This window comes from Cyprinus carpio, chromosome B14 (assembly GCF_018340385.1).
Source record: "Cyprinus carpio isolate SPL01 chromosome B14, ASM1834038v1, whole genome shotgun sequence".
Taxonomy (NCBI): domain Eukaryota; kingdom Metazoa; phylum Chordata; class Actinopteri; order Cypriniformes; family Cyprinidae; genus Cyprinus; species Cyprinus carpio.
In genome coordinates this window covers 9001770-9018589 of record NC_056610.1, presented here as the reverse complement: position 1 = coordinate 9018589, position 16820 = coordinate 9001770, and the positions used below count along the sequence as shown (strand labels likewise).

The 16820-nt window shown below is 34.6% G+C and overlaps 1 protein-coding gene across 1 annotated transcript; it reads right to left on the bottom strand.

Annotated features, from left to right (window-relative positions):
* Positions 1 to 373: 373 nt before the first annotated feature.
* Positions 374 to 7056, bottom strand: LOC109090485 (glutathione S-transferase P-like). The gene is made up of 7 exons (XM_019104299.2): positions 6900 to 7056; positions 5567 to 5602; positions 2074 to 2180; positions 1839 to 1926; positions 1371 to 1474; positions 866 to 967; positions 374 to 771 (listed from the first exon to the last, which is right to left on the bottom strand). Coding segments are annotated over exons 1-7 (627 nt in total). The 5' UTR covers positions 6901 to 7056; the 3' UTR covers positions 374 to 582.
* Positions 7057 to 16820: the final 9764 nt, after the last annotated feature.

Sequence of the window (16820 nt, the reverse complement as noted above, 5' to 3'; positions counted from 1 at the left end):
ATGCACGGATATTTGTTTTTTTATTAAATGTTATATTAAAAATAATTCGTTGTTTTTCACTTTTATTTTCATTATTTACTTAATTTTTTTATTTACTTTTATTATTCATTTCCCTACACACACACACACACACACACCTACATATATAAATTATACATTAGTACACAGATCATAATTTATTAAAGTATACATAAATATATTTAATACTATATATCAGAATATATATATTGCAATCTTAAATATTTTTAATATTTTAATTAAAATAACTTCAAAATGATTAAAAACAGAAGTTGTTATTTTATTAATGCAATATAAACATGTTTTATATATAGGTGGTGCAAAGTTGTTCTTTAAAGCAGCACTGAAACCATTCTGCATGTTTAATTTTTTTATTATTATTATTCATAATAACTGATACATGGATTTCGGTTAATAAAAACTATCAAAAACAGTTAAACATACAAAACAGATATTCATACAAAGACCTGAGATGTTTTGCTAACCACAGAGCACCAGTTAAGGTCTTTTAACAGCAAGTGCCACTGTCTGTAAGGGAATGCAGCAAGTGAATGTTCTACTGAATTACTGCTTGCCATTGCCATTGATGGGAAGCTTCTTGAAGTTTTCACACTCCAGGAGGGCTTTGATTTTGGGACGGGCAGCAATCTTATCCACATAGCTCTTGAGAGTTGGGAAGGAGTCCAGAAAGGTAGAGCAAAGGACTTTATTATTCAGAAGAAGGTCGAACAGGTTGTAGTCCGCAAATGAGATCTGTGAGGAGATTAGAAATACGGGTGACAGTCAGAATTAAGCTTGTACTATATTACATCCGTTACCCTTCTGGTGTTTGTGCTGGATTTCTCACCTGATCACCAACTAAGAATCCAGATTTGCTTTTGGACAGAATAGATTCAAATGGTTTGAGGTGGTTGGGCAGATCTTTGCAGTACGCTTCCTTACCAGTCTCCTACAGATAGGGACACAATAAAAATAGAAAATAATGAGCTATTGTCTTGGGTAATATCACATGATATTTACCCTCAAATGGCTCTAAAGGGCGACCATTTTTTCCAGTGTCTGAATGTTTGTTATATATAAAACATTAAATGTTTGATAAATAATATTTTATAAATTGCATTAAATAATATATAGTATAAAGTGTATTATATTACTTTCCTTTGTTTTTTAATTCATAAAAAAAAATAAGTAAATGAAATAAATAAATAATTAAATGAAATAAATAAATAATAAATAATTAAATGTAAAAAACAGAAACCGGAATGAATTTATATATTAAATATATGACTAAACTTTAACTAATTAATTACTTATCATACTCAGACTAGATTTACAGTCACATCAGTGCTTACATATTCCTGGTAGATCAGTTTGATGTATTTCATGCGAAGATCTTCAACTGCATCGTTCATCATGTCAATAAGAGAAGCCTCACAGTCGTTTTTTCCATATGCACCTGTAAAAGACCAGTGTAAAAGGCAGTTCTGTATTGTTAAAAAGGAAGTATGTATTATGCAACTGTTGCCACATGACCACATTACATTGCATGTTTAATTCAGTGAATGACATCCAGTCATCGCAGAAAGAAATATTTAATATGTAAATTATAAAACTGCATAGTTTTTTTAATACAAAAATATAGAAATACTGTATATTAATATTTGAATTCATTAATAGTGAAAATGTACGTCCAAATTATTAAACTGGGGGGGGGGGCTTACATTGGGCCCTATATTAGGATTTCATGGAGCAAGTGGTCATTACAAACCAAACTAAGTATGCTTGATTTTATTTAAATGCATTAAAATGGTGATTGTTACCATGTTTGCGACCTATATGCCTTAAAATGGCATTGGACTGATACAGGACCAGGTCACCATCTTCAAATTTAGGCAACTGTCCAAAGAGCTAAAAAAAACAACAACAAAAAAACACAACAACATGTAAGGGAAGGAATACAGCTTAAACTTCATTAAACCATGCATAGATTATTTGTGATTAAAAATAATAATAAAAAAACTGAAAAAAAAGGGGGGGGGGGGTTCTGTAACTCACATAGCTGCCTTTCGTATCACTCTTCATCCACTCCTCTTTGGTCACCAGTTTCTCCTTCAACTGCTGCTCATTGTCTGCCAGAATCATCTTCAAGGCACCACATCTGCCTGTGAGATGCACATGACGCAGAGTCAACAGCTTTCTACAATCCTCTTAAGTGTAAAGACATGTCTGCAAAACACTCAGGTTATAGCCAACAAAGGAATTGTTTTTTCAGTGTGTGTGGGCTGAGATTCACTGCCATTCCTCCCAATCTAGGGCAAATGTCTTCAGAAAATTGTCACATTTTGATTGGACAACCAAGAGCTGGCTGGCTTGAGAGAACATGCAGGCTGCCAAAGATTAGCAGTGGAGCGAAGAATATTTCACTTTGTATTCTCTGAACAGAGATGTTATTGTGCATGGCTTTACTAAAATAACAGAGATAATAGAAGATAACTAGGAATGTTTTCAGGACTTTGGTTAACGTTCTCTCGAAGTTATGAACAAACATTCTTCCGTTAACGTTACCAGAACATTTGTTCAAAGTTATCTGGTCTTTAATAACACACTCAAAACATTAGCACAAAAACATATTTATACATGGTTCATGGAACGAAAAATTTTAGTTGGATGTTTATCTAAAGTTTGTGTTCATAACTAATGTTAATACTTGTTTCTGAATGTTCAAAAAAACATTCAAATGTACATATAATATTTGGTAAATTATAAAATGGCAACTTTCCTTAACTTTTGTTAGTTGTTAGTAAATATAGCTATATTATAATTAAATAAAATAATAATTTAAAACATCCCTTAACATTTGTATAACCATGAAAAAAAAAAAGTTTACACCCACCCCAATTTTTTTTTTTCCAATAAAAGATGTAAATTCCAACAATTCTGTTGTGCTATTTAATTAAGCTGACTGCTGTAGCCTATATCAATCTTAGGCGTGTTCTACATTTATTTTTAATTTGTATATATACCGTTTGAATGACAGCTTGGTAAATCTGCTGGCGATATTTTTTTTGTTTTTTTTTAGCTCAGCTCTCCTCTGGCATCCCCCTCCCCTTCTCCATCACTTAGTGGTTGTAATTACATCAGCAGATTCAGCACATTTGGGATAGACAGTAACTTGCCGCCACCTACTGGCGATTTTAGTTTTTATATATAAGTGTATCTTTTTTTTTTGATATTTTTTTTTTTTTTTTTTTATATTTTTAATACACTTAATGGAATGTCAAGAATGACATAAAACATGACATACAAATAATAAGGCTAGAAAAAGTTGGCCTCTATAACAGTAAAAAAAAATGCACCTGTAAATCGATTTAAAGGGGCAAATATTGTCCTTTAACGGAAAAGGTGTGACTGTGGTCTGCCCTAGGGGGTACACCTCTGTAAAAGGTTTGAGAACCACTGGCTTAATGGATTACTGCGTTGACTGCCTGTAGTATATTTTTAATAAAATATTAAATTTGGGCTTTTTATATCACTGTCCTCTTATATTAAGCCACGTTAAGCGCGGTTTTCTATGGGGAAGAAAACGCTTATGTAATTAAGATCATATGGGCTCATCTGCTTGCATGTACACAGAATATATTTTTAATAATTTCTATAGCACATTTGGTCTAGCCGCATTTTCTTTATGGGAGGAAAACACTTCTGTACTTCAGAGCTTACCTGCTTTCATGTATAATTAATTTATTAATAAACTGTATACCGAATTCTGCCTTTTTATACCACTGTCTTAGTCCATTAATTAAGTATTTTCTCTCTATGAGGGATACGCTTAAAGTGCATCTTACCAGGTTACGTTCATATTCTGGGCTATTGCTTGTCTGTATGCTTTGTTAATAAGCTGTGTACTGAATTTAGTCATCAAGTGCTTTACATTAAGCGTTTTAGAATGTCCCAAAATCATGCCTTGATAAGCATGCACTATTTCGTCCAAGTTAAAAATAAAACTAAGAACCACTCCATTGTGAATGTGCGAGCTGTATGAACCACTACAATCTGTAAAGTAAACAGGAAGTGTTTTTTCTGAACTCAACAGGTTTAGCGAGAGAATGCAAAAAATCTAAAAAATATTTTTTCATCCCACCCCAAATGTTTTCACTCACTCTGATTTTTTACAAACACCATGTCCCTTTAGGGGCTCCATACATTCCGTGGGAACTATGATGTCACTTTGAGAGTTAGCATTTTAGCACTTCCGGTTCCATTTACAGTATTTTCCAGGCATAGTATAATTTGTAATACAATTAATAGTAGAATAACAAATTAATAGTTTCCCGCATTTTATATTGTTGGTCGACGAAGGCTTCAGATGGAAGATACTCGTTTTATCGCTTTCCTACTGATGTGGAGACTCGGTTTGTAAAACCATGTTTAATTTAAATGTTTACGGCCACATGAAGCTGTAAGAAAGCATATAGATTGAGGATTTTGTAGAAGCAAGGATAAAACAACATTTTGTGTAACTTACCCACCCTAACAAAGCCGAAATGTGGTACTTTATTCACTAAAATAAGTTTAATCAGACCATATCCAAAAACTCCCTCACTCTGCTGTTATTTAATCGATTAAATGCAATAGAATTTTATTGAATAGTTCATGGAGACACGTTTTTAATTCAAATGTTCATATTAATTAAGGATTTATTGACTTTTAATGCACCTTATTTCGAAATGTACAGAAACACGTGCTTTCATATGTCCTTTAGTTATGATTGTTTCATTTATTCACTATTTATTATTAATGTCTCATTTCAGTTTTACTTTGGCTCTAGTTTTGTATATATTTCAGTTTATGTTCAGTTTCATGTAGCGTGGATCAAAATTCATATGTAGAGTAAATCCTTTTCACTGAACATGTTAAAAATAAGTTTGAAAAAGTTGTGGGAAGCGTGGTGGTGGTGACGCTGAAGTCGAGCGACCGTGGTGCTGTAGTTCGTTTATAGCCTAAGTTTAGCTTTTAAGTTCTGGTGCTTTTATTTCGGCTTCAAAATTCATCAAAGTTTTATTACTTTGTAAAGATTATCTTGATGGACAAAACGTGTAAGTTTCATGAATTATAGTGGAACACAGAGCTTATTTTTTGCGATAATCCAAAAACCTATGGAAAAATCCTATAGGCTTTTTGTAGAGGAAACCAGTGTCATGCTAACAGCCAACGTCATAGTGACGTCATAATTCCCCCACTCTATTAAGAACGTTAGCAAAACGTTCTTAGAATGCATGTTAGCCAGAAAGCTTTATTATAAATTATGCAAATATGTCAAATCAAATCTTATTAAAGTTGCACGCAAATTCAACCAATTACTTAAATATAATTTTTTTAATAGTTGCATTATGGCTCTTATTGCATGCAACTTGCACTTATTTTGTTTGCAGATCCATTGCATAATACTGCCTCAACGGAACAATTTCAAGAAAACTTTTCCAGACTTTTCTGAGCAGTTAGACACGCATCACGTGACAAGATTACAGAATCAGCCTTTCATACAAACCTTTGATTGGAAAGTATGTCAGGGTGTAGGGAGCCACTGCAAAACAAACAAACAAACAAAAAAAACTGAGTTAAACAGGAAAACCTTTAAGAGAGGAACTGCAGAACACTCAAAAGAGGAAGTAATCAGGGGGAATGTATTGCAGCGATTGTAAAGACAGATTTGCACGCATTACTAGATTGCGTACTAGTGAAGTTCTTCATTCACTCCCTCTAGACCGCCCATGTCTTTTTCTGAATGCACTGGCATTTGCAGTACATAACATAGTGATGTACTCCAAAATAGTCATGGAAGGTCATGCAAAACATAAGAAATAAGAATAACGCATATTGCAGTGTTAAAACTTATGTCGTTCGGTTTAGATATGCGTGCATTGAATGGACTTTATAGCTGCACATTAAGTAATACAAGTTTAAAGTGATACTCCACCGCAAAATGAAAATTTTGTCATTAATCACTTACACCCAAGTCGTTCCAAACCCGTGAAAGCTTCGTTTATCTGCTAAACACAGTTTAAGATATGTTGGATGAAAACCGGAAGGCTTGAGACTGTCCCATAGACTGCCAAGTAAGTAACAGTGTCAAGGTCCAGGAAAGTATGAAAAGCATCGTCAGAATACTCCATCTGTGATAGGTTGTTAAAGAATAGTGTTATGGTATGAAAGAATAGTCCATCAGTAGTTCAAGAAAACAAAAACAACGAACTTTATTTTCAACACAATTCCCTCTCAATTTCGCCACAATCAGCATAGCGCCATTTTGGCAATTCTGAGCAGTACGCAGATGGCATGTTTAAAAGAGCGTACGCCGCCTGCGTACTGCTCAGATTTGTCAAAATGGCACTACGCTGATTTGGAGAGACAAAGAGGAGAGGAATTGTTGAATAAAGTCATTGTTTTTGTTTTCTTTGTGTACAAAAAGTATTCTTGTCGCTTCATAACATTATGGTTGAATCACTGATGGCAGATGGACTATTCTGACGATGCTTTTCATACTTTCCTGGACCTTGACAGTGTTATTTACTTGGCAGTCTATGGGACAGTCTCAAGCCTTCCGGTTTTCATCCAACATATCTTAAACTGTGTTTAGCAGATAAACGAAGCTTTCACGGGTTTGGAACGAAATGGGTTTAAGTGATTAATGACAAAATTTTCATTTTGTGGTGGAGTATCCCTTTAAGCTCTAGGAATATCTTCAGACACACTGTTGAGTTCAACGACGCCGTGAATCATTTGTTACCGCAGAGCAATGCAACTGTTTGCAAGCAATACATCCAACATAACGCAGATCTAAGGAACAATCACACGTACTTAAATGTGCATAAGGTACTTACTCGTGTAGAATAGAGTGGGTAGTGAAGGCTGAGTGTTTCGGACAATGCGTGAGCTGCTCCTGAAATGCAATGCACAGAAGATCTCGCCACGCTCCCTTTATAAGTCTTTAAGTTTTTTGATGAGTCATGCACGCGCCCTCTCAGCAAGCAAAGCGCGTAGCTCCAACTATTGCTGCATTCAGACATTCATGATGACAACACTCATAAAAACGCATGATTGATTGCCAGTGGGTCATTTGTGATGTTACAGTACACGCAACTTTAAAAAGGATTTTGATGCTGTTTAAATAATAGCAGACATTATGTCTCGGTTAATTAACTTTTAACTTTTTTATAAATATAATGCCTAAAAGTAAAGTTGGAAATGTTAGTCATTAGGCGCGTTTCCATTACAGTTTTGCGCAAAACTTGTGCGATATTTTATAAATGTCGATAAAAAAAAAAGTATTGACGGCGTTTCCTCTCGCGATAAGTCATGGCAACGGAATTTGGTGGGATTGTGGCTATATTTATTCAAAGGAGGCGTATGCGTGTATCTTTACAGAAGCAGCACAGAGAGCCGCTTCAGAAACGTGCGTGGCGCGGTTGGAATAAACAAGCATTGACTACTAGAGTGGCCGCTTTCAGCTCCAGTGGCTGTATCAGAGTCACACTGAACCGCAGACGTGTGCAGTGTTAATTGTCTAAGCATTAATGGTAGGGGAAACCCTTATACTGGAGAGAGGCCAAGTATTAAATGTTTCTTGGAGGTTATAGTACATTGAAGAATGATCATGTTACTTTTTACATACGCCATGTGACCTGCAAATGCGGAAAAAAAAAACCTTTCCATTGCAGTTTTGCGACTTATTCCTTTTTCGCATTGCCTGAAAAACCACCTCATGCGAGCGTAAAAACTTTTTTTGCGATATATGGGCGTTTTTGCGAAAGTGACGCGTTTCCATTAGGCATATTTTCAATTCTCAATTTGAGGGGTAATGACTAACAGTTGGCTTACATGATGTTGTCAACTGAAAAAAAAAAAAAAAAAATAGAGGGAGAGAGAGGAAATGAACGCCAACTCAGTTCAGGTCAGATAAGCTTGTTTTTATGTCATATGCTAGCCTAGTTTGGCAAGTATTTATGATTAAATTGGTCTGGTACAGAGTCGCTTCCATTTTAGACAGATGGTCAAACAGCTGTTTAACACAGACACACACACACACACACACACACAGAGAGAGAGAGAGAGAGAGACATGCAGGAAAAGAGGAATGAGATAGAGAGCGATGCTTATTTTATTTCTTGCATTGCAGTGATCAGTGCATCTTTTTGTTTATCTCAGAGGAGCTTATTGTTACTCAATCCACTTGGAACAGCTTTTAGCACTGGAGATCACTTGCTGTAACCAACCAGATATAAACAAACTACACTGCATGAAAAGAGCTTTATACGGACCAGTAAACTCCTGTACACACTGCAGATTTTCAATCAACTCTGGGAGTATTACTGACCAGACACAGAAATACCAGGGTCAGTATACTGCCAAATACCAATTCGGTACTGGGTTTGGCTCTACAGTCTACAGAGTTCAGTCTGATAAGTCAAAATATATATTTGCAAGGGGGGAAAACCTCTTCATGTATTCATGTCATTCCAAATGTCATTTCTTTGCTCAAAGGTCATGATGCAACACATGCACATTCTTGAAAATCATTTGTGCCTAATTAAGGAAGCGCTGGGAGTGATAAAGTGAATCATTCATTCATAACTCTGATAGGACAAGACTGCTAAAGTGAAGTCATTAAAACTACTCTTAGTTGCCATTTTAACATATTTTATTAACTAGTTTAAAAAAGGGACCAGCATGCAACCAAAACTGTTAACCTGTGTACATGCATACAGTCTAACACATCTGGCCTCATGCACAAATTTTTGCACACCTCCTTTTGCCAATTGGTTGTTGTGCATTTCCAGTTGTTTAGGAACTGGTTCATCCTGTTCAGCTCTTATTGAGGAGGTGAATACAGTAAAAGTGCAAAATCACCATTATACACCTGTTTTACAGCCTATAGTGTAAACTATATAGGAAACATACAATCTAAATGTATACAGTGTTGAAATGCTGTCACGTGTTGAATGAAAATGTCTGGATAAAGGCCTTCAAGATGATCGATGTAACTCTTTTAAACGAGAAATAGTCCAGACATTATAATTTTAGTTTATTTTTAGGAAAAGCTGCAGTAGTTTGTGTACAGATGAAATTTCTGGATGAGAATAGACATCAGTGATAACATTAAATGTCACTTTTTCAAAATGCATTATGTGAAAGTGTGTGCATAAGTTTTGTTTTGGGTTTATGCACTTATAATCTTAAAATGAACCTTTTAAAATTACTCATGAGCTGACCAGAACTCATCCGCTGGATGTTTTAAGTGGGGACAAGGTCTTCATGCAGTTCCTGGAGATATTATCTTTTCCTGATTTTGAAGCAAGGTAAAGTATAATGTTATGTCACTGGTCAGTGAAAGCAGTGGTTATGCAACAGCATTTCACTGTTGAGAATGAACTCATTTAGTATTTGGACAGAGAAGTGGAATAAGAAGTTTAATATTTACCATAACATTGTGTGTGATATTTTTAGTTAGTGTCCTGTGGAATTTTTTTCTGTGGAAACTTATTTTTTATAAAAGCAATTCAACATTTTATGTCACAATTCTGACTTTTTCCTTGCAATTTTGAGTTTATATCTTGCAACTCTTATTTTTTTTTCTGTAAGTTCTAAGAAAAAGTCAGAATTGTAAGATATAACCTCGCAAATCTGAAAAGAAAAGTCAGAATTGTGAGATGTAATCTCAGAATAAAGAAAAAAAAAAAGGCAATTCTAAAAATTGTCCAAATTGTGGAAAAAGTTGCAATTACCTTTTTTATTATATTTTATTTTGCAGAACTACACTTCCATAGGGTATAATATAATTCTAAAATTTTTCTTTTTTCTTTTTTTTGCATTCTAAAATACTGGAGGACAACCAACTGCAACCAACTTTTTAGCAAAAAAAAAAAAAAAAAAACTATATATATATATATATATAAGCAAAGCAAAGACAGTTCAGGTCAAATGAGGTAGTTTATTGTCATACTCATCTACTTTGCGGGCCAAGTTGAATTGCATTTGTCTGGAACAGAGTCAAGTCTCCCTCTTCCAGTTTAGCTGGCCAAAAAGCTATTTAATGATATACACAAACACAGAAGCAGGAAAGAACAGCAAGAGAAAGAGGAGGATGGGTGACAAATGAACACATATTTAGTATTAGTGTACTAATTTAGGGATTAGTACTGGGCCTGAGATGCATGGAAATTAACCTTTTATATTTTTCCTCATGTGCATTCCAGATAAACTAATTAGATCTGTGTGTCAGTTAAAGCATTAATGCTTGGCTTCTCCTATGTTTTCTCAATCTCTGGAGTGTGTTACTCCTCTCACCTGGGTAACACAGCATAAACAAACTGAAAAGGAGTACTGTTACTGTTATTTTAGAAGTAATATTCTGCTTGTAATGTGTTTTTTTTATTGCATTTTATGGCCTTAATTTTATGGTTTTTAAATGAATTATCAGCTAAGAGTTTTTATTATTATTATTATTATTTGTGTTATCAGGCAATTACATAGTTCTCGTTTGTAATCTGTCCAGTTACTGTCATTTCTTATTGTCAGAAAGCAAGACCAATGTTCATATTTCACTTTACAAGATTAATTGTGAAATAAATTGCTGAGAATGTGAATTACAAGAAAAAGCACATCAGTATCATCATGAGTTGCATTAAAGATTTTATTGAAGGAAGCGTTATTATGGATTATGTTTGTATTTTGGCAAAAAGCAACGGTTTAAAGATAAAACAACTTAATGATGGATTTGTTTCTTACAAACATGCAGCTTTTCACTTCACAAGATGTTAATTGATGGACTGGAGTGGTGTGGATTATCCTGATGTTTTTTATCAGCTGTTTGCAATCTCATTCTGAAAGCACACATTCACTGCAGAGGATCCATTGGTGAGCAAGAGATGTAATGCTGTTTATCCAAATCTGTTCATGAAGAAACAAACTCATCTACATCTTGGATGGCCTGAGCTTTTCCTTTAACAACAAAATACTTGAGAAGGAGTGTAAAAAGTGTATTTATGGTGAAATTCTGATTTGTTTTCTAGGCCTCAGCTAGGGAGAACTTGCGAGGGCTATGCAAATGCTGCCCTATTTGCTGCCCTTAATCATTTTCAAACCTATTGCTCTGTTCACTATGACTTGCATGTTTCGACAGTGAAAGCAAGGACTAATGCAAACAATTCTATCTCTATGTAAATCTTATAGCATATTTGTCCTATTTGGCACACGGGCCCCTCCTGCCCTCCGCCAGTCTTTGTGACTGTATTTGCAGTGATTCATCAAGAACTGGTTCTTCCAACCAACTGAAGTCACCATAACAAACAGATTAAATTCTATAGCAAACATACTGCTGTAAGTGTACTTGAACTCAGCAGCTTATTTGTCCTGAAATGACTGTCATTTATCAATGCATAAACACTGAAAAGTGCTCTACTGGCCTGCAGATGTAACTTGCCTTTATTTCCAGGTTCTGATTTAACACACTGACAGTATAAAGTTAGCAAGATTCAACAACATGACAAGTCATGACATGACAATAGAGACAACAGGGCAGACTTTTAGCCTATAAAAAAATCTGCATAAGTTTCCCCTTTTTAGGGCACAACTAGACCACAGATATTTTCTCTAAACCTTGTTGTCTATAAAAATGGTTATATTAACCCTCATATTTACTTTCTATATTATACTATATTATACTATATTTCTTATACACTTGATATTCTAACATTGGCACTCTCTTCTATTTATATGCTATCTTGTTTTCTTTTATTTATCAAATATAAAACCTTGACCTTCACTAGCACTCTTCTATTTCTATTCTATCTAGGCTACTTGTTTTATTGTTTTATTTAATTATATTAAATTGACCCTCTAACATTAGCATCCTCTATTCTGTTTATGTTCTATCAATTTTTTTTTTTAGACTGATTTGTTACAGCATTTATACAGTATATTATTGCTTCTCAAAATCTGTTGTTTAAGTGTTAAAATTATTGTAAGTCGTCAAGGTCCAGGAAAGTAGATTGCACGTCTGATGGCAGATGGAGTATTCTGATGGCGACTTTCATATACATTTTATGGACCTTGACACTGCTATATATTTGGCAGTCTATGGGACAGTCACAAGCCTCCAGGTTTTCATCCAAAATATGGGATGGAGTATCCCTTTAATACCAAGTTCTAACTCTATAGTTATATAGTCAGGCTTGGTTATATAGTTATCGTGTATAGTTCTAACTATATGCAATACATTTAGCTATTAGAAAATGCAATACATTTAAAGGTTATTAGGGTGAGATGAATAGGTTGAAATTTATAGATTTATTTTTATATTGTTTTTTTCATTTTGTTTTGTTATGTAATGATTGTGATGTCATGATGATGAAGCACACGCCCATGCAGTCAGGGCAAGAAAAATATATGTCCATACATGCAAGGTCTCTCCCTTTCTTTCTTGCCTATTGTCACCGCTAGTCACACCACTTGCAGAAAGCATGACAAAAACAACATTCAGTACCCAGACTATCATGTTACAGCTCCCAGTTAACACTCTGCTTTCTGGATCCTCATGAAATGTTTAGGTGCAAATTGTTTGGTCAGTTTTAAATGAACTGGACTTAATATTTAAAAGTGATGCTCAGTCATTTATGTCAGTGTTATGTATTAAGTAGTTAATGTGATTTATAGTACCAATTTGTATGGATAAGTGAAGATATCTATATTTCATGTAAATAATTTACCAAGTGATTATAAAATAGTGCTGAATCAGCGCCAGCTGTGAGTAATTCCTCCACACTCACACAAATCAAACAAACCTTCCAAACAAGCCGCAAAGTTTAAAGTTCGCTAATCACATACTCAATAAAATGCCAATGAAAAGCTTTATGTGCAAACATGCTGTGCATTACAGAACTAAACAAGATAAAGGCAATAAATAGTCACACAAAAGATGATTTTTAGACTCTATGCTTTACATAAGAAAGACTGGGGCTAGTTGTCACAATGTTACTCCAATAACATTTCTATGGAAGCCTGTTTCTGCCACAATCTTTTTATCTCACAATTCTGCATAAACAAGCTTCCATACATTTGTCATTCCAGCTAAAAAAAAAAGTTTATTTAAAAAGATCCAACAATTTGTTCCTAAATATTTCATGAGCATCACAGAAAGGTAAACCATGTTAAACAAGGGCTGTAACATTCGTCTGGGTATTTGTAATCGGGTTTGTAATCTGAACTCATTGTCTGAAGCATGCTTCTTTGTGATGTGACAAAAGAAAAATAAGGGTAAGGATGAACTTGTTTATATTTGATTGGTTGGGCGTGTCCTGAAATATACGCATGCTATTGACTGAGACAAAAAAGAAACGCAGCTTACAATAATAAATGTGTAGATGTCCTGTAGAGTATTCCATCAGCCACTTTAGGATTTGTTGGTGTTGTGTGGTACCAGAAGCACTGTGTTATAGCAGGGGCTTTCAAACCTTTTTGTCAGCCGAACCCCTTTGACCTTAATTATGTACTTGAAGTACCCCCTGAGATTTTAAGTAAATATTCCAATTATTTAGTGGCACATTTGCATGGTTAACTTTAAAAACATTTATTTATTTATTTGTTTATTTATTTTTTATCAGTTTTAGTTTTAGTATTTTAGTAATATTTACATATCTATTGTTTTTATTACACTCCAAACAAAATCCAATAAAACAATCATAACACTGTAATTTACAATGTAATAAATTTTTTTAATAATAATGATAATTAATTTTATTATTTTTTTATACAGGGTTTCCCCAAAATATAATTCAAATTTTTTATACATTTACAGATCAGAATAAATATTGTATTTATATAAACCTGTGAATATAAACATTTCTTTGCAAAAAACATTTTAAATTGATTATTATTTTTTTTTAATTCATTTGCTTTAATGGTATAAACTCAAAGGGCATACCATGCTTATTAGATAAATGTACCAACCATAGACTGTATACATGCTATAATTACAAAGAAAAAGGGTAACCACATTCAACTCACGAACCACCAGGGGGTTCCGAATAAATATGAATACAAGGACTAAATCCCCACTTTGGGAAAGAAACCCTGTGCATGTTTTGTAGGATTCTTTGGCCTTAATGAAAAAAAGAGTTAGGTGTTTGTCAGAAGTAGGAAACAGTGTAAATTAAATGCGGATTCGAAACCCACGCCCTCCAGAGGAGAACTACGACCTTATTCTTTTTCTGAACGCAGCGCCTTAGACCGCTCGGCCATCCTGACACACAAGCTCGCAACGCGCAGATTGAAACCAGTAGCGCCTAAGACCGCTCGGCCATCCTGACACACAAGCTCGCAACGCGCAGATTGAAACCAGACCTAATCATCTAGTTCTTTCACAGTAAAAGTTATGAGGATTTAACCCTGGAGTGTCTTTAAGACTTGGAAGTTGCAAAAGAAGCGAATAGTAACGCTTAGAACCAGAAACGGAAAACGCGCCTGTACATGCAATGCAGTGTCTTTAAGACTTGGAAGTTGCAAAAGAAGCGAATAGTTTTTTCCCATCTCAGAATTGTAGGTTTTGCAGAAACTTGGCTACTTTAACACTGCTGCCGCGGGAGTTTTGTTTGACTCTTTTCATGTGCGGGTTTCTTTGAGGCGGGTTTGAAGCGACCCCAATACCCCCCCCCCCCCCCCCCAGAACGCATATGAGACGTGAATAGTTTTGTGTATATTTGGGCGGGTTTTGTTTCGAAAACCTGGCAACCCTGTCCCTGTGACCCGGAAGTTGCTGCCGACTTCCAAGCGAATTTATTTAATTGTAGTGACGTATTTCCATCTGAAACGGAATATCATAGACATCATACTTTAGACTCATAGACTATATTATGTCTATGGGGAATACTACAGCCAGCAGGTGGAGGGCGTGATTTTATTTTTGTGCTCCTCCTCTCTGTGTCTCACTCGTAGCAATCTAACTTGGAGGGGTGTGTTCAAGGATATTCTGCCCAAGCCATCAGAGAAGGCTTGCCATTCCAGAAGCGAATGTTCAGATTTTGATTAAAGATTACCAAAAACTAAATATGTTAGATTTTTAATTTAATGCAGGTTTTTTTTTATTTGATGAAGAAAATTTAATGGATTTTTGGTTAAAAATGTGCGCTAGTAAAGTATTTAATGTTTATTTTTTCATCATGTAATTTTAAACTTTTTTTACTTTTTAAATAGTGTAAATTCAGGAACTATTTCATAACACATAATTGTTGTGTGCTGAGGTCCATGGTCCACCCTCCTCATTTTAAAAGCTTCATATTTGTTGAGTCTAACACCAAAGTGATATTTCAAAACTTCAGAATGTTGTGTTGAAATTAATGCTATTTCTTCAAAATAGCACAGCTCTTTCGTCACTTCATATAGACTTGTATTGTTAGCAGTCCCATTGCATAATATTTCATGTCACAACTGAACCATGGGACATCATGAATAACTTCTCCAGCATGTTCTGCTGCAACTCCTGAGGGTCAGACACGACCATGATGAGTTTAAAGAAACAGGCTTTCATATAAACCTCTCGCAGGAAGAACATGACTCTGCATGTTGCCAAAAAGGGGAAAACATTTGCTATCTAAAGCAGTATCAGAAAAGGAGGCCAGCTCCCACCTCAGGGTTGATTTTAGTTGTGTATGTGTATGTGTAGACATCAAGGCATTCTTAAGAACACTGATTAATCTGTATTACAATAATTTAAAGGACTGTGTAAAGCTTTAGTAATGGCACATGTTTGTCTCGTCTAATATGTATCAGCACTGATGAAGGACCTTGAAGAACTTCTCAGTGAAAAGATCTTATTAGGTTTCACTTGTAGACCTGTGTGATGTGCTCACAATAAATGAATTACGACACATTTGTTTTCATGAATAGATTTTATATAGAAAACATTAAAAATGTCAAATTTAGAGTCTCAATGCTATTGTATTACAGTAATATTTATAGTTACATTTCTCAGATTTCCCTCTAAAATCATGTAATTGGTAATATTTATATGAAAATGCATAGCTTAAACATCTAAGGAAATGAAACGAAAATGCAAGCAAAAACGAATCTTAACTGACATATTTTCACACATTTTTTTTGTTGTTGTTGAGTAGCCCTGCTCTGATCCTAAATATATACTGCCTACTGCTGCAGATATATTATGAAATATACAATCTACTGATTTTCATTTGGCTATAGCCTACATAATAATTCATCAAAAGAGCCTTGAATATTCTAAGAATGCAGAGTTGCACTTTGTGAAATTAAATGGCGCCCTCTATGGACCACCAATACATAATGACAGTAGAAAACCCTCAGCTGAACGGCATTTGTATTTCACACAAAGATATATATTAATATGGGTTTGATAAATGATGGTGAGAGAATTTTAATTTTTGGACAAACTATTACTTGAAATAAAATTCAGGCAACAAGTCTTGAATATTAATTAAACAGAAAGTAAACAGCTAATTAATTTGTGTGCACACAGTTGAAGTGACTGTAACAATAAATAATATTATTAAAAATAATTTGTCAGATGTTGACAACTGTGACATACAGATAAACATTTACCCTGCATAGATTTGTGCTCGAAGCTCTCATAAGATCTCTCAATCCTGATGGGTTTATGGACACTTGACCACTAATATTTCATCTATTAACTTTAGTTTTATAATTACTCTCATACAGGTTCCCAAGGAATGCTGGGAATGGATTAAAACAGGATGCAACTAACATCCCTGCCTAAG